At 42.6% G+C, this 27,052-nt stretch overlaps 1 protein-coding gene across 1 annotated transcript in view; it reads left to right on the top strand.

The window, feature by feature from the left end:
• Positions 1 to 26,731, top strand: part of LOC106971877 (putative tetratricopeptide repeat protein 41) — a 60,495-nt gene extending 33,764 nt beyond the window's left edge. Inside the window, 8 exon segments of the mRNA XM_053199637.1 lie at positions 6,543 to 6,682; positions 11,076 to 11,139; positions 11,939 to 12,086; positions 12,844 to 12,996; positions 17,781 to 17,914; positions 25,833 to 25,962; positions 26,054 to 26,691; positions 26,694 to 26,731. Coding sequence (XP_053055612.1) covers positions 6,543 to 6,682; positions 11,076 to 11,139; positions 11,939 to 12,086; positions 12,844 to 12,996; positions 17,781 to 17,914; positions 25,833 to 25,962; positions 26,054 to 26,691; positions 26,694 to 26,731 — 1,445 coding nt within the window.
• Positions 26,732 to 27,052: the final 321 nt, after the last annotated feature.

The following is a 27,052-nucleotide window of genomic DNA, read 5'->3' as shown; positions in this document are numbered from 1 at the left end:
GCCCTGATGGAGCTTATGGTAGAGTATAAAACAGACGCTACTGAGAAGTGCAGCTGAGGGAGCGGTACACGGTGGTGGTGGCCCGGCCCGGAGCCCGGAGCAGGAGGTGTGGCCTTGTCTCAGGAACTGCAGAAGACACTTTGAATAAGTGACATTTCATCTGAGGTTTGGAGGAGGAGTGAGAGCTGATGGGACAGAGGGCCGAGGGAACAGCATGTTTGAGGACCCTGAGTCAGGGGGAGAGTGATGAACCTGAAGAATTCAGCAAGGCCAGTACAGGTCCAAGAGAGGGTGGGCAGGCTCATCAACCTGATGGGGGAGCCGACGGGTGTGTGAGGTCACTCCCCGCCGGGAGTCTGTGGCTGCAGCTCTGGAAAAGAATGCGTGCCCCGCCCCCATCCTAGGGCCTGCCGCCGGACTATGTGCTTTGGCTCCCCCTGGTGGCTGTGATGAGAACCAGAACCCTAACTTGCTCGGTTGGTGGAAAAGATGCCTGGCTGTGAGTCTGGAAATCGCTTTTGCCCCTTGCTTCCTGCCTGTCCACTTGCTGCCTGGGTTTGCCCTTCCTTGCGAATTGCCTCTGGGCAAGTTACATCTCTGACGGAAGGCCGGTAGGGAGGTCTTTGAGTCTAGAGGACAATGCCATGGTCGGGTCAGGTTTTACAGATTATCTGTGTGATATGATCAGCTTGTTTTTAGCTGGAGTCCTGGGTCACAAAAAAGTGGAGAGAATCCATTTCTGGCTGCAGTTGCATTTTTAGACAAAGTCAAACACCAGAAGAGACAGACTAAAAACAGATGTGGCAGAAGGACTGGTCCCAGAATGGCTCCATGTTGGCAGATGGCTGACTACCCTCCCAGGTGGCAGATGTGGTGGGTTGGGGAGAATCATGTTGTTTTTCAGGGTCAGGCTTTCTTGTTGGAGCAAAGGGTAAATGCATCACAGTGCAGGATCTTGTCAGAAGGTTGTAGTAAATGGGACAATATCAGCTTTTCATGAGTAATGTATGATGTTTTGCCCTCTGATACTTTTGGAAACTTCTAAATATTTTAGGTGGAACAAATCATTTATTACAAATAATTTAAAAAATAGCTCAACAGAAAAATAAAAAGAACAAAAGACAATTTACAGTAGCCACAGGAAATATGAAGTATCTACAAATAAATGTAACAAGAAATGTGTGGATCTTTATTTTTATAAAACTGTTTCAGAATTATAGAAAATAAAATTTTAGTATATAGGGAGACATACCATATTCTTGGATAGAGCAACTCAATATTGTAAAGCTGTCGGTTCTTCCACAATTGATTTATGTACATTAAGACAATTCTAATTGAAATCCCAATGGGATTAAAACATTTCTAAATTTTCAAAATGATTTTAAAGTTCTTGGAGAAGAAGATATGTGAGAGTAAGAGTTTAAAATAATGAGGGCAATTTGAATGTCAACTTATTTAAACATATTATGAAGCTGTATTAACTTTAAAAATGCTACTGGGAGCAAAAATAGCTCAGTGGAACAAAATAGAAAGCTCAGGTACGGACTCAGGTATGGATATAAAAAATTAGTAAGTGATAGAAACTTTTCAAATTAGAAAGATTATGGAATAAATTGAATAAATAGTGCTGTGATAATGGTTCACTACTTGGTAAGAAGTTAAGTTACCTGAGCCATTACACCAAAATAAATCCCAAGAAGATTAGAGTTAAATGTAAATTAATGAAATTTTATGTTAAAAAAAACTATAAGAAAATGTTGGCGTCTAAGCAAGAAAGCAAAAGAGTAAATCACAAAGAAGACAGTCGATAAATGTGTCTAAATAAATGAAATTACAACATGTAAATCAAAACAAAACAACACAACTCAGAAAATTAAAAACACAATTATAAGACTAGTGATAACTGGCAAAAATATTTGTGACATACGTGGCAGGCAAAAGATTAATACTTTTAATAAGTAAAATGCTCTTAAATAAAATCATGAACCCTTCAATAAAAATAGGCAAGATCTTGAGCAGGCCATGCAAAGAACATTTTTAGTTCTTGTCTGACTTTACTTCTTATCACTGATATATATATATATATATATATATATATATATATATATATATATAGTTTTGAGAGTGAGAGAGCGAGAGAGTGCAAGTGTGTGTGCACGCATGTGAGCAAGGGAGGGGCAGATGGAGAGGGAGAGAGAGACTCCTAAGCAGGCTCCACACCCAGGGTGGAGACTGATGCAGGGCTAGATCTTACCATCATGAGAACATGACCTGAGCTAAAATCAAATGTGGGACATTTAACTGACTGAGCCACCCAGAAACTCCACCAAGTTTTGAATTTTAATAAGGTCTAACTTAATCAGTATTTTCTTTCATGGGTTATGCTTTTTGTGGTGTATTTAATAAATCATGACCAAAACCAAGGTCACATAGGTTTTTTTTCTGTTTCCTTCTAAAACTTTTGTAGTATTTCATTTTATATTTAAGGCTATGATCCATTTTGACTATGTGTTTTGCGAAAGGTGTAATATCTCTGTCTAGATTAATTTTTTTTTTATGCAGATGTTCAGTTGTTCCAGAACAACTTGTTAATTAAGACTCCTTCCATTGAATTGTCTTTGCTACTTTGTCAAAGATCAGTTAGACATCTAGAGAAGATTTATTGGTATTGTATTGAATTTATAAGTCAAGCATCTTAACAATGTTGAGTCTTCCAGTCCATCAACATAGAATCTCTCTCAGTTTATTTAGATCTTCTTTGATATCCTTTATCAGAATTTTGTGGTTCTCTGTATATAGATCAAGTACATATTCTGTTAGATTTAGGCCTAAGTTTCTCATTTATGGGGTACTATTATAAGTGGTATTGTGTTTTAAATTTCTAATTCCAATTGTTCATTGCTGGTCTATAGGAAAGCAGTTGGCTTTTGTATATTAACCTTGTATCCTGCAACCTTGTTATAATCACTTACCAGTTCTATGGGTTTTTTGTTGATTCTTTGGGATTTTCTACACAGACAGGTCTATCATTTGTGAACAAAATCAGTTTTATTTCTTCCTTCCCAACATGTATATCTTTTATTTCCTTTTCTTGTCTTATTGCACTAGCTGGGACTCCCAGTATCATTCAGTAGGAGTGGTGAGAGGGGATATCCTAACCTCAGCTTTTTACTGCCATCAGTGGCTCACCAGCCACCATCACCTCTCACCTGGCCTATCGTAATGGCCTCCTAACTAGTCCTCCTACTTTCATTTTTGTTCCAAAAAAGTTCCATTTCTGTTTAGTAGCCAGAATGAGCTTTTAAGAATATAAACCAGATCATGTCACTTTCCAGGTTAAGATCATTCCAGAGACCTGTTGCTGCACCGATACTAAAATCTGAACTCCTCAGTTTAATTTATAATCGTTTGTATAATCTACCCCCGACATGCCTAGGTAGCGTCATCTTATAAGAATCTTCCTTTTGGCCTCTAGATGCCAGCCACTCTGGCCTTCTTTCTGTCCTTCAAGTACATTCTGCCTTTTGGCCTTGGCACCAGCTGTTGCCTCTGCCAGGAATGTTCTTCCCACTCATATTTTTGTAGTACCAGTTCTTTCTGGTTATTTAGATCTCAGCCAAAGTGTCATTTTCTCAGAGTGGCCTACCCCATCTGATGTTATACCTAGTCATTCTCTATCTTGTCAGTGGGTTTTAATTCTTGGCATAGCTTTTACTGCTACCTGACTTTGTCTAGTTTCCTTTTTGTTTTTAAATTAATTAATTAATTTTTTATTGTCTGTCTCTGCTCCCTACTGCCCTCTCCTCTCTGACCCTCCCAGCTGCTGGGATGTAAGCTCCACGAAAGGAGGACTCTGCCTCTTGCGTTCACTGCTGTGTTCCTGGCATCCGCAGCAGCACCGGGCGTGGTGTGGCTACTGAATGGCCCCTTCCTATGTCTCCACCCTGATCCTGAACCAAACAGCTCGCTCTCTCTGCTCTTCAGTCCCCTAAGCACCTTGCTTTTTCCTGCCCTAGAGCCTTTGCATTGTGCTCTTCCTCTGCCCAGAATTTTTACACCCTCCCTCCCTCATTTTGCTGCAACAGCTTCTATTCTTTTTTAAACTCTCAGCTCAATTGTCATTTCTATGGAGAAACCTCCCGTAGTTCATATCACCATCTCTTTCATGGTTCTTTTCATGGTTTGAATTTATATTCATTTGTATGAAGGATAAACTGTCTGGATGTAGCCCCACTTAGCAGGATGGCTTTCTTATACTTGGTGTGTCCAGAACCATATTGAGGATGACACACATCCCACTGGCATGCCACATGTGATGGTAATGTTGATCGCATTTTACTAGAGCGAAATGGATGTGGGGCTGTCACCATTCACACAAAATTTTAAAAAGAAAACTTTACCGGGGCAGCGGGGGGCATCTTTATACTCCATTTTTAAATCTGTCTGAAACCATGGCTTGGAGCCAGCAGAGGAGGCTGTGGCTGTGGATTCCAGTGCAACCATCAACACTGCTATTCGGGCAGTTAAACTTTACGCCCATTCCAAGCTGTAAATGTTAGTCGCACCCCCCCCCCCCCCCCCGCCCCATAAAGAGACCATTAACTTAAAAAAAAAACACATAATGTATAGGATGATCTCAAGTTTATTTTTTTTTGAGAGAGTTTATAAATAAGTTTATTTATTTTGAGAGACAGAGAGAGCACAAGCAATAGAGGGGCAGAGAGAGAGAGAGAGAGAGAGAGAGAGAGAGAGAATCCCAAGCAGGCTCTGAGATCTGCTCTGAGCCCGAAACAGCGTTTGATCCCACAACTGTGAGATATGACCTGAGCTGAAATCAAGAGTTGGATGCTTAACCAACTGAGCCACCCAGGTGCCCCTCAAGTTTATTTTTAAAAAATGTGTATGGAGCATCTGGGTGGCTCAGTTCAGCTCAGGTCATGATCTCGAGGTTCATGAGTTTGAGCCTCATATCGGGCTCTCTGCTGTCAGTGCAGAGCCCTCTTTGGAGCCTTTGTCCCCCCACCTGTCTCTGCCCCTCTCCGTTCGTGTGCTCTCTCTCTCTCTCTCAAAAATAAACATTAAAAAAATGTGTTTGGATACATGCAAAAGATCAGAGGTACATACAACAATATGTTAATGCAGATTATCTTTGAATAATGCAATTATGAGTGATTTCTTCTTTGTACTTTTCTATATTTCTCAATTTTCCTATAATGTACACATACTAGTTTTATAGTGAGAAAAGTTATTTTCTTATCTATCCCAACTATATGTTTGTGCTAAGTAAATGAACATGAGGATGTGGTCAGTGGCAGGAAAGGTTCATGAATGAAGACTTGTCGGAGCACTGAGATTGTTGAATTGAGTGTGGAACATAGTGAATGAACATAGTCCATTCCCACCTCAGCCCTTGACAGGTGGGCTGGACCTGGTAATCCTCATAGAATTTGCAAGACCAAGCCGGCCCTGGGCAAGGGCCCATCCCTCAGCAATTTGTCCAGACCACCCTCGGCTGCTCTAAGCAGCTACTTACAGTTCTTAGATTCCTTTGTCACTTGGCTTGACCCACCAGTTCTCATACCCACCTTAGGTTCGTTTGCTTGGATGGCCACTGTGGCCGAGAGTCTTGTCTCTTTCCCTTGACTCTGATTTAGTTTTAGCTCTTGGACTCGAAGCACTACAGCTTTGGTTCAAAGCCTCCTGGCCTCTCTGTGGTGCTGAGGGCTGCAATGCTTTTTGTTGGGAGCCTAGGATATTGTCTGACACATAGTAGATGTTCAATAAATATTTGTACTGTGCACAATTGGTGATCCCTGGAGAAGTTGGCAGAAGGAAAACAGGAGTGCATTCATTGTCTGAGTGGCCTACGGCGTGAGCGATGGAACAGATGAAGAACAAGGAATATATTTTTGTCCAGCAGATTAGATACAATAATTTGAAATGAAACAGTCGTCAAATGTATAAGTTCATATACTGGGATGTTTGGGAAGAAAAATTATGAAAATGATGACTTTGTAGTACCATGTATTTAACTGAATCTTCAAGTTAAAAAATTCTGTGTATTTTCATTTGTATATAATAGGGTATAACACACACACACACACACACACACACACACTATGTTCCTTATTTGGTCCTTTTAACATTTTGTTCTTTCTGTCACAGCCAGTAATTCAAGATAGTTACAACAGAGGGCAGAATTGTGTAATTTAAACACCTTTTTATTCTTGCCTGACAATGCCCCCCAAGTTCAAATTGCAGCATTATATAGACTGCACTATAGAAATACTCTTTGACTCTCTGGTTTTCAAATTTTACATATCAAAAGATCATTTAAAAGCATTAGAGTTGTTGTTTATGTCATTGTTTGAAATACTTGGTAATATATGTAAACATTAATAAAAGCAAAGAGCTAATCCCTTGAGAGAGAAATACTGAAGTGTGGATAATGTGTTTAACTCCTGTGTCAAGATTAAGTATTGGATGCTCTTTGTTCCTTTCTGAATATGCTTTAGGTTTATTTACCTTTCTTTCCATTCTAGTGCTGGAATGCAGGCTTTTTGAGGTTACCACCATGGACAAATGCCGATTAATGTTCTTTATTGCGAAATTTCTGAAGCTTATGGGCAAGATCAATGAAGCAGAAGGATTATTCTTGACTGTCGAGAACATGTTAGTGCAGGTAAAGTGGGAAATGGCTTTATTTTTTTATTTTTTTAAATTTAAAAATTTTTAATTTTTCATATAATTTATTGAATTTACATCCAAGTTAGTTAGCTTATAGTGCAACAATGATTTCAGGAGTAGATTCCTTAGTGCCCCTTACCCATTTAGCCCATCCCCCCTCCCACAACCCCTCCAGTAACCCTCTGTTTGTTCTCCATATTTAAGAGTCTCTTATGTTTGGTCCCCCTCCCTGTTTTTATATTATTTTTATTTCCCTTCCCCTATGTTCATCTGTTTTGTCTCTTAAAGTCCTCATATGAGTGAAGTCATATGATATTTGTCTTTCTCTGATTGACTAATTTCGCTTAGCATAATACCCTCTAGTTCCATCCATGGAGTTGCAAATGGCAAGATTTCATTATTTTTGATTGCCGAGTAATACCCCATTGTATATATATACCACATGTTCTTTATCCATTCATCCATCGATGGGCATTTGGGCTTTTTCCATACTTTGGCCATTGTTGATAGTGCTGCTATAAACATGGGGGTGCATGTGTCCCTTCGAAACAGCACACCTGTATCCCTTGGATAAATACCTAGTAGTGAAATTTCTGGGTTGTAGGGTAGTTCTATTTTTAATTTTTTGAGGAACCTCCATACTGTTTTCCAGAGTGGCTGCACCAGCTTGCATTCCCACCAACAATGCAAAAGAGATCCTCTTTCTCCGCATCCTCGCCAACATCTGTTGTTGCCTGAGCTGTTAATGTTAGCCATTCTGACAGGGGTCAAGTGGTATCTCATTGTGGTTTTGATTTGTATTTCCCTGATGATGAGTGAAGTTGAGCATTTTTTCATGTGTCGGTTGGCCATCTGAATTTATTCTTTGGAGAAGTGTCTATTCATGTCGTTTGCCCATTTCTTCATTGGATTATTTGTTTTTTGGGTGTTGAGTTTGATAAGTTCTTTATAGGTTTTGGATACTAACCCTTTATCTGATACGTCGTTTGCAAATATCTTCTCCCATTCTGTCAGTTGCCTTTTAGTTTTGCTGATTGTTTTCCTTCGCTGTGCAGAAACTTTTTATTTTGATGAGGTCCCAGTAGTTCATTTTTGCTTTTGTTTCCCTTGCCTCTGGAGATGTGTTGAGTAAGAAGTTGCTGTGGCCAAGATCAAAGAGATTTTTTCCTGCTTTATCCTTGAGGATTTTGATGGCTTCCTGTCTTACATTGAGGTCTTTCATCCACTTTGAGTTTATTTTTGTGAATTGTGTAAGAAAGTGATCCAGATTCATTCCTCTGCATGTCGCTGTCCAGTTTTCCCAGCACCACTTGCTGAAGAGATTGTCTTTATTCCATTGGATATTCTTTACTGCTTTGTCAAAGATTAGATGGCCACTAATGTTTGTGGGTCCATTTCTGGGTTCTCTATTCTGTTCCATTGATCTGAGTGTCTGTTTTTGTACCAGTGCCATACTGTCTTGATGATTACAGCTTTGTAATACAGCTTGAAGTCTGGGATTGAGATGCCTCCTGCTTTGGTTTTCTTTTTCAAAATTGCTTTGACTATTCGGGGTCTTTTCTGGCCCATTAAGAATGATGTTAGCATTGGGTTCTTCATATATGGCTTTTATGATCTTGAGGTATGATCCTTCTATCCCTACTTTCTTGAGGGTTTTTATCAAGAAAGGATGCTATATTTTGTCAAATGCTTTCTCTGCATCTATTGAGAGGATCATATGGTTCTTGTCCTTTCTTTTATTGATGTGATGAATCACGTTAATTGTTTTGCAGATATTGAACCAGCCCTGTATCCCAGGTATAAATCCCACTTGGTCGTGGTGAATAATTTTATTAGTGTATTGTTGGATCCGGTTGGCTAATATCTTGTTGAGGATTTTTGCATCCATGTTCATCAGGGAAATTGGTCTATAGTTCACCTGTTTAGTGGGGTCTCTGTCTGGTTTTGGAATCAAGGTAATGCTGGCCTCATAGAAAGAGTTTGGAAGTTTTCCTTCCATTTGTATTTTTTGGAACAGCTTCAAGAGAGTAGGTGTTACTTCTTCCTTAAGTGTTTGGTAGAATTCCTCTGGAAAGTCATCTGGCCCTGGACTCTTGTTTTTTGGCAGATTTTTGATTACTAATTCGACTTCTTTACTGGTTATGGGTCTGTTCGAATTTTCTATTTCTTCCTGTTTCAGTTTTGGTAGTGTATATGTTTCTAGGAATTTGTCCATTTCTTCCAGATTGCCCATTTTATTGGCATATAATTGCTCATAATATTCTCTTATTATTGTTTTTATTTCTGTTGTGTTGGTTGTGATCTCTCCTCTTTCATTCTTGATTTTATTTATTTGGGTCCTTTCCTTTTTATTTTTGATCAAACTGGCTAGTGGTTTATCAATTTTGTTAATTCTTTCAAAGAACCAGCTTCTGGTTTCATTGATCTGTTCTACTGGTTTTTGTTTGTTTGTTTGGTTTTTTTCTATATCATAATTTCTGCTCTAATCTTTATTATTTCCTGTCTTCTGCTGGTTTTGGGTTTTATTTGCTGTTCTTTTTCCAGCTCCTTAAGGCATAAGGTTAGGTTGTGTATCTGAGATCTTTCTTCCTTTTTTAGGAAGGCCTGGATTCCTATATACTTTCCTCTTATGACCGCCTTTGCTGCATCCCAGAGGTTTTGGGTTGTGGTGTTATCATTTTCATTGACTTCCATATACTTCTTAATTTCCTCTTTAACTGCTTGGTTAGCCCATTCATTCTTTCATAGGATGTTCTCCAGTCTCCAAGTATTTGTTACCTTTCCAATTTTTTTCTTGTGGTTGATTTCGAGTTTCATAGTGCTGTGGTCTTAAAATATGCACGGTATGATCTCGATTTTTTGTACTTGCTGAGGGCCAAATTGTGTCCAAGTATATGGTCTATTCTGGAGAACATTCCATGTGCACTGGAGAAGAATGTATATTCTGCTGCTTTAGGATGAAGTGTTCTAAATATACCTGTTAAGTCCACCTGGTCCATTGTGTCATTCAAAGCCATTGTTTCCTTGTTGATTTTTTGATTAGATGATCTGTCCATTGCTGTGAGTGGGGGAGAGACTCCACCTCTTGGTGGAGGAGAGTGACATTGCAAAGGGGAATCAGTACGGGTTGGCATGGGGGGTTACAGCTGTTTTTGCAATCTACCACCATGGCTAGAAGATCCAAGGTCACCTTGGGCAAGCCACTTCTCCTCACTAGATCTCATCTATAAATCCACTTTGATAGTAATAGTTCTCATTTGTTGAATGCTTGTTATGTATGACACTTTATGCTCATGATCTTTTGTCTTCAAATATACCTGATGTGGTATGTATTGCTACCCCCATTTTATAGAGGAGGGAACTGAAGGTCAGAAACATAGAATAATTTAAACTACTTCAGCTCCCACAGCCAGCAGATTTGGAGCTGGGAGTTCAAGCTAGGCCTGTCTGACCCTAAAGTCTGTCTGCAATAACTCCTTACTATACAGAATCTCTTCTAGCATTGACATGTATGAAGCTATAATCCTTGATATACAGAGTATAGCTTCTGAGGCACCCTCATGCAGGCAGGACTGGTTACAGGCATGCTAGGACCTTGGTGAGCAGAGGATACCAGGGAGGGAACCAGGGGCACTTAGGTGGGTTCTGGGACTGGCCCTCCAAAGCCAGCTGGGCAGTTCAAAGTACAGAGCTCCAAGGAATTGAGCAGACCTTGGCATGGGGTAGACAAGCGTGTTTCCCCAAGGAGGTCAAACCAGCAGGAGGGGTGGGGTCCCGCTGAAAAGAGATGCTTGGGGGTAGATCATTGTCCTTATCAGCAAATTTGATGGGGACCCACCATAGCTCCAGGCTTCTGACAAGAGTCAGGCCGGGATTCAGGGCCCAAGAGAGCAGATAAAGGGAGAGGGACAAGGGTTCCAGCCTGGCCAGAGCTCATACATTCAAGAACTGTGTACTGAGCACCTGCGATGCACCCAGGGCTCTGCTGAACCCAGTACAGTGAACAGGACAGTCACCAACATTGCCCTCTAATGGAGATGACAGGTAACACACAATGATTGCAGGTTGGAATAAATACAATGGAAGACACAGAGGAGCCATAGGTAGAGAGCTTAAGCAGGGGGAGGGTCTGCCTCTGAAGGGTCAAGAGGGCATTTAAGCTGAGACATGTGGTCCTGGCAAAGGAGACAGCATGTGCAGAGCCCTGGGGTGGGAAGGGGCTTGGCCTGTGCTAGCCATGGGAAGAGCCTCCCTGAGCAAAGGGCAGGAGACAGCTGGGCCCGAATTGTGTCGGGCCTTGGGCAAGCATTTGGATTTTATTCTCAGTGAGGGGGAAGCCGTTACAGAGAGTTAGGCTGGGGATGGCATCATCCGATTTCTGTTTTGAGACCACTTTTGCTGCGGTGTGGAGAATGGACTACATGCGGGTGAGAGGGGACATTGGGAGATTGGGTACATGGCTCTATCCCTCCCTGATGCCCAAGTGAAAGACGTGAGGCACTGGGTGAGGTGGGGGTGGGGCAGTGAATGTGGTCCCACTGATGATGGGAAAGATGCCTCTTGACGGTTTCATGGTAATCCTCTATAATCACAACTGAATTCCGTAGCACAGGGAGTTAAGTCTGATTTTCTTTATTGCCACCAATGCTGGACTAATGCCTTCTGGGAACATTGTTGGGGCTTTTTCTCTTCCTAACAAAGTAGGGCTTAGAAAATCCTTTCTGCATTTTAGGACTCTGTATTAGTGTCAGAATATATAACTCTCAATAAAGGAGCAAGATGCTGGGCCTTTGCAGAAGGTACATCCCCAAGGCAGTGTGTATCTAGGGATAGCTCATGATTTCTTAGTTGGATTTATAGGGCTAATTCATGTGCTTCTTGTTGTAAGCTTTATCATTTTATTACTACTGCAAGACTGTGCTGGCTGCCTTCTGTAGGACTTGGCTACCACAGTGATGATCCATATTCTTACTTAATTTCTGATCTATTCATTTGCAAAACGGTCTCAGAATTCGGTTCCAATCTGTTGTCTTAGCTCTTCAGCCTTGTAATTGCTGTGCACACACAAATTCGTTGTATGAAAACCAAGCCCTGTGCAATGTAGGCCAGGAACTGATTTATTAAGAAAATCCTGGCCATTGGCAGTGATGAAGAAATGATGTTAAATGCTCTGCCTCTTGACATCTTAACTCTTTTGTAGAACAAAAAAACCTTAAGCATCGTCTTCTTTGCCAAAATGTATTCTCTGCAGGCAGAGTGCTGAACAACCTGGTGAAGTCAGCAAGTGAAAAGTACTTAAAAGAAAATCATATTTTGGAATGTGCTACTGAAACTTCCAGCTTTTTGGACAACAACCCCTGTGACCAGGCTACCATGAAATACACCGAAGGTGTTCTGAGGTAAACACGAATTTTTTTCTTGAAAAATTATTGTTTTCTGTACTAGTTTTTATTGTTAAGATTAATATTCTTTTTTTTTTTTTAACATTTATTTGTTTTTGAGAGAAAGAATATAGCCTGAGTGGGGGAGGGGCAGAGAGAGGAGGACAGAGGATCTGAAGCAGGCTCCACGCTGTCAGCACGGAGCCCGATGTGTGGCTTGAACTCATGAACCGTGAGATCATGACCTGAGCTGCAATCAAGAGTCAGCCTCTTAACCAACTGAACCACCCAGGTGCCCCAAGATTAAGATTTTTAAGCCACACTTGTTAATCCATTTTCCATCTAACTGGGTGAAGAAATGCTAAATGTTAGCATTTCTATCCTCTGCTTCTGTGGTTCTCAACCAGGGGTGACTTTGTTCCTCGGGGCACCTCTGGTAATGTCTGGAGGCATTTGGAGGGGTTCTTACTGACACCTAGTGGGTAGAGGCCAGGATGATGCTACACATTATACAATACACAAGACAGCAACATAGTACCTAGCCCAAGTGTCGATAGTGATCGGGTTGAGAATAGTGTCTAGTTTCTTATAAGATATTCACTTATCTCTTTATAAGTCACTGTGAAGGTCTTGAATCTCTATATTACAAACTGCTCTGCTGTTCTGTTTCTTTCTGTATAAAATAAAAGATGTTTGTAAGAATTACCTTTGATAGTACAATGAAGTAGCCAATAATATCGTACCCAGCAAAGACACACATGCATTTTATTCTCAGATTTACTGCTGGAGACACGTCTCTTGCAAAAATGAGACTTCAAGAATGCTTAAATATCAGGAGAAGTTTGTTTGGTGAGAAAAATATCCTAGTTGGAGAAATTATGGAATTTTTAGCAGATTTACTATCTTTTCTACCGGAAGAGAGTGAAAGGTAAGTTTATACCAAATGTTCCAAGTAGCGTGTCTTCTCTTCCCCCCTCCCGCCCCCCACCAAAATACCAGTGGCTGGGAGGTCTGGGGTTGACCCCTCAAGGGTGCCTCACTTCTCTGACTGCAGCCTTGTTCAGAAACCTGAGAGTTCTGTCCCTGTCTGTCAGGACACTGACTGTAATGTATTTGAAAGGACCTCTTGGCCCAGGAATTGTGTAGAAGTTTTTGCAGTAGGAAAAATACAAAGGAGTGTGATGTTGTTGTGTTTCCCTGAATCACTCCCAGGCCTTGTGAGGAAGATGTACAGCTGACCCTCAAACCACACAGGTGTGAACTGTGTGGATCCACTTATATATGGATTTAAAAAAAATAAATATGGTACAGGACTGTAAATGCATTTTTTTCTTCCTTATGATTTTCCTCATAACATTTTCTTTTCCCTAGCTTATTTCATTATAAGAGTACAGTATATACAATACGTATGATATACAAGTCTGTACTAATTGACTGCTTATGTTATCAGTAACACTTACTTAACACTGTAAGTAACACTGTAAATGTTACTATTAAAGTTTTGGGGAGTCAAAAGATATGCACATTTTCAGTTGCACAGGGGTTGGTGTCCCTCTCCACCCCCCCGCCGCCAACAGCGTGGTTCAAGGGTTAACTGTATTTATATCCTGACTCTGTGCAGGTCTCAGCTCCATTGTCTGTGGGGCCACACCCCATGGGTCTCCTCCTGGAAGACCCAGGCTTTCCCTCTGTGTTTTCCTTCTCCTCTCCTCGCTCGGGAAGTCCCGAGTTCCTCTCCTGTGATGCTTGGGGCTTTCCTTCTGCTCCCCACACAAGGCATTGTTAAGGCTGTTAGAGAAAAAACTGTTCATAATGATGTAGGGCAGGTCTGGCCCAGGGACCCAGAGCAGGGTACTGTGAGACCAGCTAAGGGGTCCTTGGCTTCAGGCAGGATGGAAATCAAACGTGAGCCAGCAGGAGGTGAAAGCATAATTTACTGAAAAAAAAAAAAAAAAATATATATATATATATATATATATATAGAGAGACAGAGAGAGAGAGAGAGAGAGACAGACAGATAGATGGGGTGTCCAGGAGACTCGGAAAGGAAAAGAGCACGAGTCTCGTTTTTGCTTGGGGTCTGGGAGTTTTTACTGAGGTTGGCGGTCTGGTGTAAGTGTCCCCTCAGGCATCCAGGAACCAGCTAGATCAAAGATGAGGGCCCAGGTGTTAGTTCTTGGAGCCAGGGGTCCTTGGCGTGGAGATGTCTAGGGCTGGTGGTCTGGAGTACCCGTGATGGCTTCTTCTGGTCATTCTCGCCCGGCCTGTCCTTAGATATTATCTATTCCTGAGAAATCATTAATTCCTTGTCCCTGGCAAGGAGGACATATGCTCTTTGCCTTCCGAGGCATGTGTAGAGTGGGTAGGGGTGCAGGTCCTAGCAAGAGTAAAAGCCAGAAAAGAAGGAAAAAAACACAACTTTTTCTCTCATGGAGTCCCTTTGCTTTTCCTGTCTCAGTAACACTTGTTAAAGAAAGATAAGGTGGACTTTTTTTCAGGTCCTGCAGTGAGGTTTTGCAGGGGGAGAGATTGGACACAACCCCCAATACAAAGAGTTGTGTGTGGGGGGGATCGGTGGATGGAAAATTGCTGAGAAGAAACATCGGGGGTGAGGAGGATTCAAGCTCAATGGACCTAAGGGGATTCCTTATTATTTTTTTAATGTTTTCTTAAATTTCTTTAATGTTTATTTATATTTGAGAGAGAGCAAAGGTGGGGGAGGGGCAGAGAGAGAGGGGGACAGAGGATCCCAAGCAGGCTGTGCACTGACAGCAATGAGCCCTGTGGGGCTTGAACTCACGAACCGTGAGATCATGACCTGAGCTGAAGTCAGACGCTCAACCGACTGAGCCACCCAGGTGCCCCCGACCTAACAGGATGCTTGCTGAAAGCAGGCTGGCATGATCAGACCTCACCTGGGGTATGATGGGGAATGAGGAACCCGGTTTTGACAGTGATCAGACATCAGGGGGCGGGGAGTCCTCTTTAAACGGACTTATCAGGATTCTTGCTAAAGTTGGACGGTGCAGAAATGAACACAGACATCCAAAAGTTAAGGCCTGTTTGAGAAAGAGTGAGAAGGCCATGAGTGGAGTTTGGTCAAGGAGAGATTCTTTGTCAGTTCCTGTGTTTGGGAGAGGGGTATAGGTGTCATCCTATGGGTGGAATCAGCGTTAGCATCTGCCGGGTTAGCATCTACCACTTCTCTCGACAGATGGGTGTGAGAGAAGGTTCTGTGTGAGTCCAGACGCTGATACACCCCACCCTTCCTTTGGCTCTGGCTCACACCCTCTCAGAGCCGAGTCAGCCAACCAGAAGGCTGGAGATGCTCTAGGTTATATTACAAAGTTGTGGAGTTTTCGTAGTTTCTGTCCCTCCGCTCTCTGTTCTCCGTCTTACCTCTCCCCAGGCAGGCAACCTCTTCCCACTTTTGCTCCCTGGAGGGATGAGAGGTTGCCAATGGGCACTTAGTCTTTTTTGGAGTATTCACCTTCAAAAGCGTAGCCCAAATGAGCACGTAGTTAGGGTTAACTTTACAGGTGCTGTCCCATTCATTTCCTCGTTGGTAAAATGAGAGTGAGGATAGTGTCTTCCTCACAGGGTGACTGTGAGGACTAAGAGATCCCGTCTGTGAAGCGCTTAGCAGAAAGCCTGGCACATTCCAAAAGGGCTCATTAAATGGGGTTCTTAGTATTGTTATTTTGCTCCGCATCAGGTAATTGTTTAGGTGCCGGATACCAGATAAGCCTCCTTTCGTTCCCCCTTAAGACCCGCACCTGTGAACAGAGACCGGCCTTTCTTTAGAGAAGCAAACAGCTTGACAGTGAAACCAATGCCTTGCAAAAGAAAAATCTAAACACTAGCATACTGACTGAGTCATCCATGCTGCTTGGGGCTGCCCCATCACAAGTCCACAGCGGGTGGGGTGTGAATCACAGACGCTTAATATTGCTAGTCCGTTCCACAGGGGGGCCTCTGCGGCGGACAGCCTGACCATACTTGGATGCCTTTTGCCCAGGTCTCATTAGCAATGATCAACCTTCTGGAATAACAGGAAGCCTTTTTCCTTGTGGAAGGTTGTCCTTAGGTGACCACATCTTTCTTAGCGTTAGTTAAGACCAGGAGATATTTTGCTGTGCGACTCGCCTCCCCTCTCACACATGTGTAGATCCTTTGTCCCGGTGGCCAGGTGCCCTCGAGACAGCGCTCATGCACTACAGAAATGATCCGTGGGATCCTGAGGGCCTTGCAGCATGGGGGTGGGGAGGGCTGGAAAAAGGAGGTTAAATTAAAAGCAACAGGACAGAGAAGAGTGAATAAGCTGTCTTAAGAGGAACAGTAAATGTTCTCAGTAAAATAAATGTCATCTACTCTTTCTTGACTTTGTATCCACTCATCAGCAGCTACCCTTTCATCAGTCACCTTTTCAAGGTCAAGTTTCTTCCTGACTTCCCATTCACTGTCTTTGAACGTCTACCTCCATCCAGCTCCATTTTCTCTACTCCAGTGAATGTCATCAGGAACATGTTACATGTGTCCCTTTGTACTTTTTGATCTTGTTGGCCTTCTCATGCTGAGGTAAGGACTGTGCTGATGACTCCCTTCTGGAAACAACTCTCTCCTGGTGCCTGAGATACCCTCCCTCCTGGATCTCTTCTCTGATGATCCCTTCTCAGTTCTTTTGTGGGTTTCCTCTTTCTCTCACTGACTCTTGTTCAAATGATGGTGCTCCCTTGGGTTCAGTTCATGGACACTGTGCTTGGACGCTGGTCTCAATTTTAGCCCCCCAACCTCACCTGTGCCTAGAGCTTCAGCCATAAGGTGCTGGCCGCCTGCCGTCATGTTCCTCTTAGACCTATCATCTATTGGGTGTCTCCACTTGAGATTCCAAAGTATTTGGGCATTTCCGAGTCCACATTCTCAAGACTGAACACGTCCACCCTCTCTTCCTGATGAAACGCGTCTTCTGTTTCACCCAGTGCAGACACCACGGGGTCATCTTGATCGTATTTATGATCAGTCACTATACTAAAGACTGCATGCGTTTTCTCGTCAAATCCTCAAAACAGTTCTGTTGAGCTCATCTTGAAGGTGAGAAAGCTGAGGTTCAGAAGATTAGGATGCTTGCCCAGCTTTAAGTGGTCGAGCCAGGATTACCACCCAGGCAGTCTGATTGCAGAGCTCTATGCCTAACTAACCTCCATGTCACTACCAGGCCTGTCTAACTTGAGAGCTCAGGTTCTAACCATGTCACTCTACTGGGCGATGCCCCAATGATCCCAGCACCAGGGCCACAACATTCACTGTAACGCCCAGGTTCAGTGGATCTCCTTTTTCGTCTGGGGGTCACTGCATCACCTCAGACCCTCATTCTTCCCTTGGAGTGACTGGCCTCCCTGACTGTAGCCTTACCTGCTGCAGTCTCTCCTCCACATTGTCCATCCAGGGGAATTTTCTACAATGCATGTTAGATCACATCATACTCTTAATGGAGATTTTGCACCACGAAAGCCCCGAACCCTTAGGTTTGCACTTAGTGCCCTTCATGAATGGCCGGTCCTTTGTTTCACTCTTCAGCCTCTGCTCCTACCTTAGGAAATTCTCTGAGACACGGATTAGTTTTACTCATCTTTGAGCCCCAGCCCTGAATGTTTGTTGAATGAATGAATGAATGAATGAATGCAAACCTTTAATTAAATTTTTCTTTTCTAGATGCCAAAGGAAGCAAGCAATTGAATATTATAAACAAGTGATACGAATAAAGGAAAATGCAGGGACTTTCACCAATTCCTCACTCGTCAGGAAGCAGCTGAGCGTTAGCCTAAGTGACACCTTGTGTAAATTAAGTAATTGCTGACATATTTCTATTAGAAGAGGGTGACCTTTCCCTTTGACCTGCATACTTGGCTTATTTTAAAAATGCCTTCATTTTGAAGCAGGTAACTCCTGTTGACTATGTAAGCGTCTTGTTTACCTTGTCTTATCAGGAAAGCATCTTTGTCTGGGCTGCTGTAACAGAATACCACAGACAGGGAGGCCTAGACAACAGATACCTGTTTTTCACAGTTCTGAAAGCTGGGAAGTCCAAGATCAGGTGGCAATAGACTTGTGAGAGAGCCTGCTTCCTGGTTCATAGACAGCTGTTTTCTCACTGTGTCCTCACATGGTGGGAGGACGGACACCCATTTTATGAGGCACCGATCCCATTCATGAGGGGGTTGCCCTCATGACCCACTTACCTCCCAACGGCCTCATCTCTGAATGCCATCCTGTTGGGGGTTAGGAGTTCAGCAAAAGAATTTGGGAGGAGGACACACTCAGTCCATAATGGAAAGAAGTCTTTCCATCTTCTAGAAGTCTTTCCATCCGTCTCTCAATCTCTTGTGGGTGGGACACCGTGCCTGGCTAGACCCTGTCTTGTCAGCATGGCTTCCCTTCCTGCCCATTCTGTTGTAAGACACTGTTTGTATAGGAATAGCCTCTTCATACTTATTCCTGTGACCCTGGAGTAACACGTGACTGAAAATCACAAATGGCTTTTCACATGGGCCTACCTTTGATTGAATGTTTTTTAACTTTTTTACCTTTATTTATTTATTTTTAGAGACAGAGCATGCATGCATGTGTGCACATGAGTGGAGGAGGGGCAGAGAGAGAGAGAGAGAGAGAGAGAGAATCCCAAGCAGGCTCCATACTATCACCACAGAGCCTGATGTGGGTCTCAAACTCCTGAACTGTGAGATCATGACCTGAGCCAAAATTAAGAGTCAGATGCTTAACCAACTGAGCCACCCAAGAGCCCCATTAAGGGCATTTTAAATGTTAATTACTTGTGTTATCATTATCATACATTTATTCATTCACTCATTCATTCATTCATTCATTCATTCAACAAGTATTTGCTGCACCTTAAAGCAGTAAGAACATTTTATTTAGGACTGTTGCAATAGGGGAAAGAGGCCTCAGTACAAAAGTACACTCAATTCTGAATACAGCATGGACAAGTGAGAATTTATAGCCAAGGAGTAGGGAGGGAGTCAATGGATAGAAAATTCACCGAGAGGAAACGTCCGATATAAGGAATTTGGGCTCAATGAACCTAACAGGGCTCTTGCTGAAGGCAGGCCTCACCTGGGCTGTGATGGGGACTGAGGAACCTGATGTCCAGGGTGATCAGTCACTGAGGATGGCTAAACTGACTTAGGAGGATTCTTGCTAAAACTGGACAACGCAGAGATGAACACAGAAGCCCAAAGTGAGGCCTGGTTGAAAAAGAGCTAAGAAGAGCCTGAACTGAGTTTGGTTAATCGGAGAATCTGAGGTGACAGTCTGTGGGGCAATAAATTCTACATTTTGTTTCCTCTTCTGGTCATGGTTTTATGAGACACTTATTCAAAAATGAAGTCTTTCTGTGTAATATATCCTGTACAGCTTGTCTCCTCTCAATTTCAATCCAGTTTCAAGACAAATCTTAACCTGATAAAACTGTTAATTCTGGAGATTTTAGTACAAATCCTGACTATGAAAAGAGGATTTTTGTGATTTATGTTCCAGGCTACCTCTGACACAGAACCGTATTACTGTTCTCCTTCTCTGATAAGTGTTTTTGTTTATGTATTTATGAGAGAGCTCGTATATGCACAAGTGGGGGAGGGGCAGAGGGGGTAGAGAGAGAGAATCCCAAGCAGGCTCCATGCTGTCAGTGCAGAGCCCAAGGCGGGGCTCTATGCCATGAACCGTGAGATCAAGACCTGAGCCGAGATCAAGAGTCGGATGCTCAACCGACTGAGCCACCCAGGCGCTCCTCTGATAAGTGTTTTAAATCCGCCTATTGAGAAATAATTTCAGTGGGAGTGTGGCTTTTCATATCCCATAATATCAAGCTGAATGTTCTGTACTGAATTGTTTATTTTGAAAGAAGTATGATAGATGAAGTTCACGTTACTTCCCTCTCTCTGGGAGTCTTTTAAAAAAAGAAATGCCAACCATCTCTGTCAAATTTAGAAGGAAGAAATTAAACAAAAGCTCTAGTGGGTGACTTTCCATACGGTGAGTCAGTCCTCTCTCCTCAGAGGAGTTTTCAATGCTCAGCTCAGCTGTGGTCCTCTATAGCACTAGGTCTCTTAATCCAAAAGATCAGGTAAGTGACATAGACAAACTGCCTTTCAATTTTATTTTATTCTTTCCTTGAGAGAGAGAGAGAGAGCACACATGTGGGGGTGGAAGAAAGAGAGACAGAGAGAATGCTCAGCATGGAGCTTGACTTGGGGCTCAATCTCTTGACCCTAGGATCATGACCTGAGCTGAAATCAAGTCGGATGCTCAACTGACTGAGCCACTCAGGCATCCTATGCATTTCAATTTTAACTTCCACATATAAATAGTTATTTCCTCAAACTCTTAAATTTAGAATCAAGACTTTTTTTTTTTTTAGAATGGGTCCTCTGATTAGAATTAGCCGTCACCTTTCTCAAAATGTATCACCCACAATTTCCAGTTTTAGTTTCTGTAGGGTGAGAACTTGGACAATTGTCATGGTTTGTGTAAGATCCTTCTAGGTTGCTATCTCTTTCTTCCCTCCACCCTTTATGGCTGTCTTGCCCTGGAATTTGAAAGAATTCCAAGGCATTCAGCCTGTTTTTCATAGAAAACAACTCTCACTTCATTTTTTAAAGTAGACATCATGCCCAGTGTGGAGCTGAATTCAGGGCTTAAACTCACGACACTGAGATCAAGACCCGAGCTGAGATCCAAGAGTCAGATGCTTAACCACTTGAGCCACCCAGGCACCCCACCAAAAATGTATTTTAGATCTAATACTCTGTGGCTGATAGAGGATGGGGCTGGTAAGAGAGGACTGGAGAGTCTCCTGTGTTAACTGAGACCAGGACAATAGAAATAGAAAGGGTTGTATTTGAGATTTCAGAGGTAAATCCAACTGTTTTCAGTGCTTGATTGGATGTGGGAGGTGAGGGAAGGGAACAAAGGTATCCCCCAGTTTATGGCCATACCAGAGGTGATTGCATCTGCGTGGATGAAGTTGTTGACGTTCTAAGACAGGAAGCATAGGTTGAGAGTTGGGGTGGGATCCATGGTGAGCTAATTTAGGGCATGTTGAGTTTGAATCTCTTATGTGAGTGGGGACATTCAGTAGGCAGTAGAGTATATGACTCTGGTGCTTAGGAGCTAGAAGACTGAGCTGGAGAAAAATATTTTGGAGTCCTTAGCAGATGCTTGGTGGGTCAACCTGGTAGAATGGTTGAAAGAGCCAAGAAGAATATAAGACAAAAAGATGGCAAGAGATAGAAGTTGGAAGAATGCCAGTATTTAAGGGCTGGGCAGAGGGAAGAGTTGTAGTGAAAGATGAGGAATGGCTCTAGAAGGAGGCCGAGAATCGGTAAAGTCATGGAAGCTGAGAAAGGACAGGGCTGACAACTGACCACCAACTTGAGAGCAGACCCTTGCGCCACAGAGGTCGCAGGGAACCTTCAGTTTTGGTGGAGTGGTAGGGGCAAAAGCCTGTGTAAGAGAGAACAATGAATTTTTTCCCTCTACTCAAAAGTGGGGTCTGCACAGGCCCCTGAATCGGTGGAATGAACTCATGCAGTACTGAGGCAGAGGGCAGAGGTTGCTGCTTGTCATGTGCAGCCGGGTCCCTGTAAGCGGACCTGCCAATGGTCTCAGTGGAGAGGGGCGGAGCGAAGGACACCCTCCATCCTTCTCCCCTCCCACATACCCTCTTTTATTGTTTCCTTTCAGGGCAGAAATGGAAAGCCCATGGAGACATCCAGTTGCAACATTTCACTTTGAGACAATGATAGCTTTCTCCCTCCCTAATATGTTTGTAGACACACATTTATTGAAAGAATGAGGAAACAAGCTTAGTTTCTCAAACTGAAGGACTTCTGAGGAAGAAACTTTGGACATGCATACTTAGCAAACAAAAAAACTTTCAACAAAGAACCTCTAGGCAATGCATAATCCTCTTTCCTCATTCACATTTGCAGGACACCTTCCGGGTAGAGAACATAGAAGGGGATTGTCTCTACTTAGCCCATTCATTCCCACACAGGTGCACAGGTAGGGGGGACTCCCTGTTGGGCAGTGTCCATAGAGTTGATTCGATTTCCTGAGGACCTCCACCAACACCTGAGATCTTCCTTGTTAGCTGGTGGCAACCACCTGCATTGCAACTATGGACTGGGGATTAAGTAAACACAGGGCTGGCATTGGAAAATCCCACATGTTAGGTGACAGCAAATATTAGAGGAAGCAGGAGGCTTAAATTGTAGTAGAATACAGACCAGAAAAGGTTGTACTTTAGAAGAATACTTAAAAGGGCAGAGGATTGTCTTTGGATAAAAGATCTTGCTTTCTTTTTCTAGAGGAGATAGTAACCGCTTTATTTTTTATTTTATTCTTTTAGTAATGTTTATTTATTTATTTGGACAGAGAGAGAGACTGAGAGTGAGTGAGTGGGAGAGGGACAGAGAGAGAGGGAGAGAGAATCCCAAACAGGCTCCACAGCACAGAGCCTGATTCGGGGCTTGATCTTACGACCCATGAGATCATGACCTGAGCCAAAATCAAGAGTTGGACACTCAACCGACTGAGCCACCCAGGCGTCCCCCACTTTATTTTTAATATAAGCAGTAAAAAAGTTGGCAGCGGGGGATGAGGAGAACTTACCATTTAAAATCTGAGAATAAGGGTGCCTGGGTGGCTCAGTCAGTTGAGCGTCCGACTCTGGCTCAGGTCATGATTTCGTGGTTGATGAATTCGAGCCCTGCATAGGGCTTTGTGCTGACAACTCAGAACCTGGAGCCTGCATTGGATTCTATGTGTGTATCTCTCTCTCTGCCCCTCCCCCACTTGTGCTGTCTGTCTCAAAAACAAAATCAACATTAAAAATTTTTTAAATCTGAGGACAGATTTTCAACGTAGTTGGTAGGCCTGTCCCCCACTTTTCTTACCTCTGATTCATATTCTGTCCCTAAGTGCAAAATGAAAAGATAGCTGATGCTTCCTCCCTATCTATGTTTTTATGGAAAATCTCCTAAGGATCCATTGCAACAGGGAGAACGGTGTTGTCTTTACCTACCTCTAGAAGTTATAGTGCTTGGATCCCAGGGACCTGGCTTTGAATCTCAGTTCTGCTGGTTTCTGGACAGAACCTCTCTGAGTCTCAATTTTCTTACTGGCCCAAAAGTGATAGTAATAATGTCCATAGGGTTATTTTGAAGATTAAATGCGATGATGTATGCAGAAAGACCCAACAGAATGCCCAATTAACGTTAGATTCCCTCTCCATTGAGAATGAGAGTTCAAGTAAGAAGAGGTTCGGTGACTTCCATCTAATTGAAACGAACCCATCCTGGTCTGTCTTCTTCCCTGGGCTGGGAGGACTGACCAGGCTAGGTCGTGCTGCCCAGCCAGTACTGATCCCAAGGGAGGATGGGATGGCCTGGGGCTGGGCCTGAGGCAAGGCTGTCCTTTCCTGAAAGCTACAACACTTGTTGCCAGAAAGAGAGGACTGGATTGTGTCTGAGGTCAGAGCTACAGATACAGGTGCAGAATGGATCCTGAGGGTACAGGGGCCTGAGGAGCCAAGATGTGTGGCCAGGAGGGAGTCTGAGGAGCAGGAGCCGGAAACTGTGTGTGTTGGGGCAGTGGTAGCTGGTCTGTGTGGCAAGTCGGAGCCTATTAAAGGGCTTTGGGCAGAATAAACATTCTGTGCGGCCTGGTTATTGGCATCCAAAAGATCTCGGGGAATGAGTTCTTGCTCAGCTGCCGCGTGAGACATTCTGGCTCTCTTCTTCTCTTTACCTTGTAAGGTTAGTTAAGACCAAGGCAACGTGGCCATCCAGAGCAGGGTCACTTGTGAAAGTGCCTTCTGCTCTGCTAGACATAACATCACAGGGAGTTATGAAAATAATTCGAAAAGAAGAAAAATAGCCACAGATTGCTAAGCAGAGCCAATAGCTACAGCTCCCTATGAGACTCTGAGACCTGGGTTATGACTCATGAGGCAGAGCTACAGAGAAGAGAACATTTCTGCAAATAGAAGCCACGGCTGGTCCTCCGAAGAAGGACAATCCAGGATGAGGGAAGCGGCAGCCTAGTGTAGCAGTCAGTGGAGGACACGGGCTTGGGGATGAAGCAGACCTTGGACTCTTCTATCATGAATGGGAGCTAGTTACTTCTTCCAGTCTTCTCCTCTTTAAAAGACAATAGACATGCACTAAAAGTTCTCTGGAAGGACGCGGGTTAGGAGAAGACTGCACAGATGAGGACCGAGATGGGAGAGACGCTTTTTACTTCATAGCTTTGTACATTTTCATTGAACCACGTGGATGTGTGTCCTAGCAAAAGGCTAAATGAGAAAACAATAGACAAATGATGATCATCTATACCTTTTAGGATTACACAGGCCCGATGGATGGCAATCACATAATTTACCGTTGTTGTTATTATTATTATTAATATGGGGCTGGTGGTTTTTACCCTTAAGATCTTGGCAGTCTCTTTGTCACACACCCAAATTGATGTCCTGTATGCACTGGCCTTACATTATGTTTATAACTAGTGGTAGAAATTCAGCTCCTTAAAATGGGTCTTGTAAATGGGTAAAATGAGTAAATGAATAAATGGGTAAAATGAGTAGATGAATAAATGAATAAATTTACCACTTGCAGTTTAGACTGTTAATATATATGTGTGTAGATGTCATATATATATGTATATATATATGTAAACACATTTTAGAGAGTTATATTACATTATTGACAGTGGCACCTGGCTTTATATAATGAAGACCTATAGACCCTTTGCCTATATTCACCAATTGTTAACGTTTTTGGCCACATTTGCATTCTTTTTCTCTTTCATACATGCATGTCCATCCGTATTTTTTTTCCAAACTATTTGAATGTCAGTTGTTGATATGACACTTCTGTTTGTAAATACTTCAGCATGTGTCTTCAAAGTACAAGGACGTTCCCCTAAATAACCACGATACACTTATCAAATCTGGGAAATTTGACCATTACATAAGGCTGTTATCTAATGTGCAGTTTATATTCAAGTGTCCCCACGTGTTCTAGGAAATATCCTTTTTTTAAACGTTTATTTTTATTTATTTTGAGAGAGTGCATGTGTGCATGCACGAGAGGGAGGGGCAGAGAGAGAGAGAGGGAGAGAGAGAATCCCAAGCAAGCTCCATGGTCAGCACAGAGCCTGACCTTCAATCCCATGACCTTGAGACCATGACCTGAGCCAAAATCAATTTGTATCTGATTGTTTCCTTATATTTAGACTTGGATTAAATGTTTTTGTCAGGAATACTATAATAGATGATGTTCTAATGCCATCTTTTTTTTTCATTTATTTATTTTGAGAGAGAAAGAAAACATGAGCAGGGAAGGGGGAAAGAGAGAGAGAGAGAGAGAGAGAGAGAGAGAGAATCACAAGCAGGCTTTGCACTGTCAGCTCAGATCCTGACATGGGGCGCGAACTCACGAACTGTGAGACCATGACCTGAGTTGAAGTTAAAAGTAGGCTGCTCAAACGACTGAGCCACCCTTTTCTTAAAAATAATGGAATGGTTCACGTAATCTTCTCTGTATCGTTCCCATTTTAGTATATGTACTGCTGAAACAAGCACCCAGTGCCATCTTTTATAATTTTTTTTATCCTTCTCTTTTAAGTATGTGAAACCAGGAGTAATTTTTAAAAATGCTAATATTCTTATTTTCAAATATCCAGCAGGTCAGTTATTCATTAATGACTCCGGTCATCACGTCATGACTGAAGCAGTGGGCTATCTGTACAGATCACTTGACTTAAGGGCGACCTACCTGGGATCTTCTCATTCGTCAATCCATGGAATCCTGCAGTGAGTGTCTGTTCTGGGTCTCAAAAAGAAACCTGCTTCTGGCTATTCACGTGACACATGTGGCCTCTTGACGATTTCTGATCTTTTGCAGACTTCTGAGGGAAATTGAGTGGATCAGGAGTAGAAGATGTTGGCCTCAAGGCATGAGTCAGCAATATTTCGAGGGTTCTAGGAATGGCACCTCATTATGGGAGTACTTGCTTAAATTAGACTACCACAGTGCTCAGAGTTCTAATACAGTGAGCTCTGCGATATGCATGAATGCACATAACCTACAGAGAGTTAAAAGCATGGACTTGGCACCTCATATAATTTCAGAGAAATCAAAATGTGCTTCTGGAAAAGGGAAAAAAGTCTCGAGACCCATCGTTTCCATTTCTGTTGAGGAGAAGACCCGACAGAAGACACAGGATAATGTGGAGCCGTGGACTGGCCCAGGAAAAGGAGGTTCAATGAAAAAGAAAGATTATTCCTCTAAGGTTTTATCTTTGGGTAAAATGGATGGTGTAGTAAAGGTTTCACGGCAAAAGGTTTTCTCAGCTAAAGGTGAGGGTGGAAAAGGCCAAATCACCACAATTTACCGGCATCCCTTGGCAGGAGGGTCTCTTAGCACAAATAATCCCTGGGAATCCATATCTGAGCTCATATCAGAAAAGTGGCTTTTTCATAGCCCAGAATACAGTTCGGTTCCCCAGAAGAGTTTTTTGCAGGGAAGATCTCAGTTTGAAACCAATTGTTGAAGACCTCAAATGATACTAATAAAGTATAAAAATGATCATGGGTGTATTTGTGTTTGAAATTTCTTAATACTTGCCTTTATTTAGAACTCTTTGATGAGATATTTTCTTTTATAACTTTTAGAAGTGATGATAATCAAAGCCTAGGTCTTGATTTGTTTAGTTCTTTAAAATATGTAACAGATTGTAGCTAAAAACAATTTTGAAGTGATTCATAGTTACATGGTAGGTAGAAGAATGTTGATCTCACAGGGTTCCATATCTAAAAATATGCTGAAGCAGTACTATTAAAGTTCTAATTGTGTTACTTTTACATTGATACAGTTTATTTTGAATTTATGAATTGATTTTCC

The sequence above is a fragment of the Acinonyx jubatus genome, chromosome B4, assembly GCF_027475565.1.
Source record: "Acinonyx jubatus isolate Ajub_Pintada_27869175 chromosome B4, VMU_Ajub_asm_v1.0, whole genome shotgun sequence".
Taxonomy (NCBI): Eukaryota; Metazoa; Chordata; class Mammalia; order Carnivora; family Felidae; genus Acinonyx; species Acinonyx jubatus.
This window is presented reverse-complemented; position numbering and strand designations above follow the sequence as displayed.